The following is a 4061-nucleotide window of genomic DNA, read 5'->3' as shown; positions in this document are numbered from 1 at the left end:
GTGTGTGTGTGTGTGTGTGTGTGTGTGTGTGTGTGTGTAACAGAGAGCTCATCAGTGAGGGAGTGCTGGCTGCCATGCCCTGAGGGGAGTCAGTGGGGAGAGGAGGAGACGCCAGTGCAGGCCATACAAGTCCCGCTGAATTCCCTCCTCCATCTAACCCTGACTGCCTCACACTGAGCTGCCAACAAACACGCTTTTCCTGTGTCTCAGTGTGTGTGTGTGTGTGTGTGTGTGTGTGTCATGGTGATATTAACTTTGGTGGGTTAGGCTTTAGGCTTTTACCACCTCACAAGGAAGAGGGCGAGCAGGCGAGAAAGGCTGCAACAACAACAACCTTAAGGCTCTCATTTCTCTGCTTACGTAAGTAACAAAGTTTCCTCCGTCACTGCTGTAATTGAAGTGGAACTGAACGAGCCGTGGCAAGCCAAAAGCCAATCACTCTAAAATCTGTAATGAGCCTAAACATAACTGAACACGTCCAAAAAGAGCCAAATCCCTCTGTAAAAATACGACACGAGCACTTCCACAGTCTGCTTCCTTCCTTCCTTCACCCTCCCTTGTTGTTCGTTTGTTTTGGCTGAACCCTTTGTGCCGCGGTGTGGGTCTTCGTTCTCTGCTGGAAGAACCGACGCTGGTTTACCTGTATCACTAAAACACCTCCGGCTTATCAAAAACGCCTTTGCCTTGCGTGCCTCGCACACAATAATCAGCGGTAGCTACGCTCAGTAGCTTGCTAAGCCTCTTACACCCTTCCCTCAAGATTAGTGCTTGGGAGCGACGACAGATGCGCTCCGTGGTGATAAAAACACACACATATGCAGACACACACCCTGCTGCACCTGTGTGAACAGATTTGACGGCGGCGTGCTTGCCCAAAGCTTACACACACACACACACAACACACACACACAAACGGAGTGCGGTGATGCCATAATCATGACACACCTGCAAGGCCTGGAGGTTTGGCTTGGCGCCACTGGTTCAAGCCCAGAGGAAAGAACTAGGCAAACAAGAGTTCAACGGCCAGGTGAGGAAGCTGGCTCAGTCAGACAGAAATGAGTCCAACCAACAACAAACTCTGTGTCAGGCACACAAACTTTGCAGCTCCGTGTCTCTTTTAGTGCTTTTTTATATATAATTCTTTGCATCTACAAAAGGATGGAAGTGGATTTGATGTTCATGCTGAGAAAAATTACCATCAAAGTTGACATGTGAGCCTGTGGGGTCTTCAACATGAAGGTTACAAAGACTCATATGGTCTTATACACACATTCAGTAGTGGAGAGGGGTGGCAGAGAAATAACACGACAATAAAATTATAGTGCCATTAATCCAGCTTTTACACAAGCTAAGCTAAAACCAATAATAAATATTCAAAATATAAATGAAAGCATTACAGATATGTGTATAAATCAAATCTGGCTAATATTTCAACAAGAAAGGAAAAAAATGCTTCTCTCGCTGTCAACAATAACAAAAAAGTGGCCCTTAACTTAAAATAAAACTAAATTGTCCTTGTTAGCGATCCTTGTTTATCACCAGAACATAGAAGGGCACTGAAGCAGCAAAATCATAAATAAACATGACAGATCAAAGTATTCTTACCACTGGAGAGGAGATTCGACAGCCAGGACAGTCACAGATGGGAGGGTGCACCTGTAAGATTCCTTTGGACATGAGAGTCTTCAGACTTTTCCCTGGAAATAAAAGAGATGCCCATTAGGAGGACACGCCATCCAGTAAACTCTCCTCCTCTGTGGCACCACAAAGAAGCACCTAAAACTGAACATTCCAGCATCAGTCACCTTTATTCAACGCTGACATCAGCTGTGCCCAAAGTGGGCCTGTCCTGAGTGGGCAGCGAAAGAGACAAAGGTCTGCAGTCATCTGTCCATGAGAATCAGCACGTTCCTATTAGGCTATCATATCTTATCTGGGGGCGACACCCTCCCTCTTCACATCTTGTCAGCTCTGAGTAACCTCTGTGTGTGCATGTGTGTGTGTGTGTGAGACTGTGCACCAGCCACAGACACTGCTTAAAATATTGTTTTACAAACCAAAATAACAAAAACAATGAGGACTCAGGACAAGATTGTTTAAGCAGAAAAAAATAGTAAACTCCTCCAAAAGAACACATTAAAAATATATATCTAATTAAGTTCATATTCTTAAACAAAATTATTATTATCCAAAGTTACTTTAAACTCAACATGCACTGCGTAAAAGTGTCAGCACTCATGCACGGTTGCACCTGTCCTTTATAAACTGTCATACCAGGTGGGGGGAATAAAACATAAAAAGTCTAATTCTCTTTTCACCTCAGCGCTGTGAAGCCAGTCCAGATGCCCCGGTGTGGTGTGTGATCGCAGCCCGGAGTCTCTGTCAGAGACTCGGAGGGTGCGTGGAGGACACTCTGCCTCCTTTACGCACTGACGGCTGTAACCCTTTCACTCCAAAACTCAGTACCGGACCACCAGAACCGAGTTGTTATAGAAAGCAGTCCATAACGCTTTAAAGGGTCCCTTCCCAGCCGGGACCCGTGAGGAAAGTTAAGTGCTGCTCTTACCTTTGTGCCGAATGCTCCGTTTCCAGTCCTTGGCGGTCTCCCGTCCACTGACGAACTGGAACTCGTTGGGGGTGAGCCACTCGCCCCTGTATTTGATCGAGGGTCCCTTGCTGCCCTGACAGAGTTTATTGATATAAAGCAAAGCCTTGTTTTCCCCGCACTCCACCTCGATGCACGGCTCCCCGTTGTCGAAGAAGGGCTGAAAGTCGGGGATGGAGGAGAACCTCTCCAGCATTAAGTCGTCCGTGTGGTGGTGGTGGAGGTGCTGGTGATGCAGCGCCGAGTCGTGGAGCCCTAGGTACGCGCGGTGATGGGCGAAAAGGTGGTCGTAGGGCGGCGGATGCGGGGTCACCACGGGGATGGCGGCGGCGTTTAAAGGGGCCAGGTATTCGGACTGGTTGAAGGCGGTCAGGGCCATGTCGTCCCCATCCAGCCGCTCCTTCTTGATGGCAGGCATGTTCGGAGCGGAGCCGAGCGCCGGGAACAAGTGAACAGCCGCTCGGCGGAGCAGACCTCAGCGTCCTCCTGCTCGTGCGCGCGTTGGGCTGACCCAGACTTGGAGACGCGCCGCTCGCTTTTACGCAGAGCCCCCCGTGTCTCCGAGAGAAAGCGGTCTGGTGAAGTTGCCGGATAGATTCCCATTCAGCAGTTAGCAGCTCGCAGCTCCTACCTCCCACATCTAATCTCCCTCGCGCTGTTAATAACCTGACATGCTTCTGGGAAGCCCTGAGCCCCACTGCGATCTGCCGCTCCGAGCGCGTCCTGCAGCTCGGATTTCTTTTGCCTCAAGGGGGAAGTTTGGAATAAGATTTATAACAGATATTATTATTATTACTGCTCGGATTTTCACCAAAACGGGGAAATAATCTTCAAAACTCAAACCAAATCAATCAGTTTAGGACTTCGTGTGACTAATATTACAACTCCACACAAAAATAAACGTCACTAACATCAATTTAAAGCAGCTTGTCGTTAATCTGAGACAAGAGACTAAACTTTGAGGCTTTAATAACCCAGGGTCATTCTGTCACATTAACAGAATTTAAAGTTTTGGAATAGTTGTTAGATTTAAACTCTAGTTTGGAGTCACGCTGAAGTTCACAGACCCAGACCAAACAAGATTTGCGCTCTGCGCCGCTTCTCGGTTTGGCCCATTTAAACAGCAGAGGCTTGGAGAGGAAGAGCTCAGGGGGGACTGCGAGGGACGGCGCTTCGGTGCGTAAAAAGGCAGGAACCATCAACTGAGAGCACGAGGAAGTAAACCCGCGTGCACCAACTTTACTGGATTTTAAAAACTTTCAAATCTCCCATCTTCTGATTTCCAATAGTTTGTTCGATTGTGAGCTGTTCTGTCAAAGCTCAACGCTCGACCTATTACGTTTTTTTAAAAAAACAAATTCAACACATTTCAGGTTCTCACTTCAACAGCTTGAGATCAGATGTTTGAAACGCCACAGGCCACCAGTGATCCACACTCTGGGATCAAACTCAACAA

The 4061-nt window shown here is 47.7% G+C and overlaps 1 protein-coding gene across 3 annotated transcripts in view; it reads right to left on the bottom strand.

The window, feature by feature from the left end:
* Positions 1-3668, bottom strand: part of samd11 (sterile alpha motif domain containing 11) — a 58456-nt gene extending 54788 nt beyond the window's left edge. The window contains exons 1-2 of one of the 3 annotated variants that reach the window (XM_014015739.1): positions 2567-3668; positions 1606-1697 (exon numbers count right to left, since the gene is read on the bottom strand). In XM_014015739.1, the coding sequence (XP_013871193.1) occupies positions 1606-1697; positions 2567-3023 (549 nt within the window). In that variant the 5' untranslated portion in view covers positions 3024-3668. Of the gene's footprint in view, positions 1-1605; positions 1698-1805; positions 2016-2566 lie in introns of those variants that run through there. The other 2 variants (XM_014015740.1, XM_014015741.1) reach the window with 2 other exon arrangements.
* Between the last annotated feature and the right edge of the window lie 393 nt (positions 3669-4061).

The sequence above is a fragment of the Austrofundulus limnaeus genome, unplaced genomic scaffold (genome assembly GCF_001266775.1).
Source record: "Austrofundulus limnaeus strain Quisiro unplaced genomic scaffold, Austrofundulus_limnaeus-1.0 Scaffold134, whole genome shotgun sequence".
NCBI classification, from domain to species: Eukaryota; Metazoa; Chordata; class Actinopteri; order Cyprinodontiformes; family Rivulidae; genus Austrofundulus; species Austrofundulus limnaeus.
This window is presented reverse-complemented; position numbering and strand designations above follow the sequence as displayed.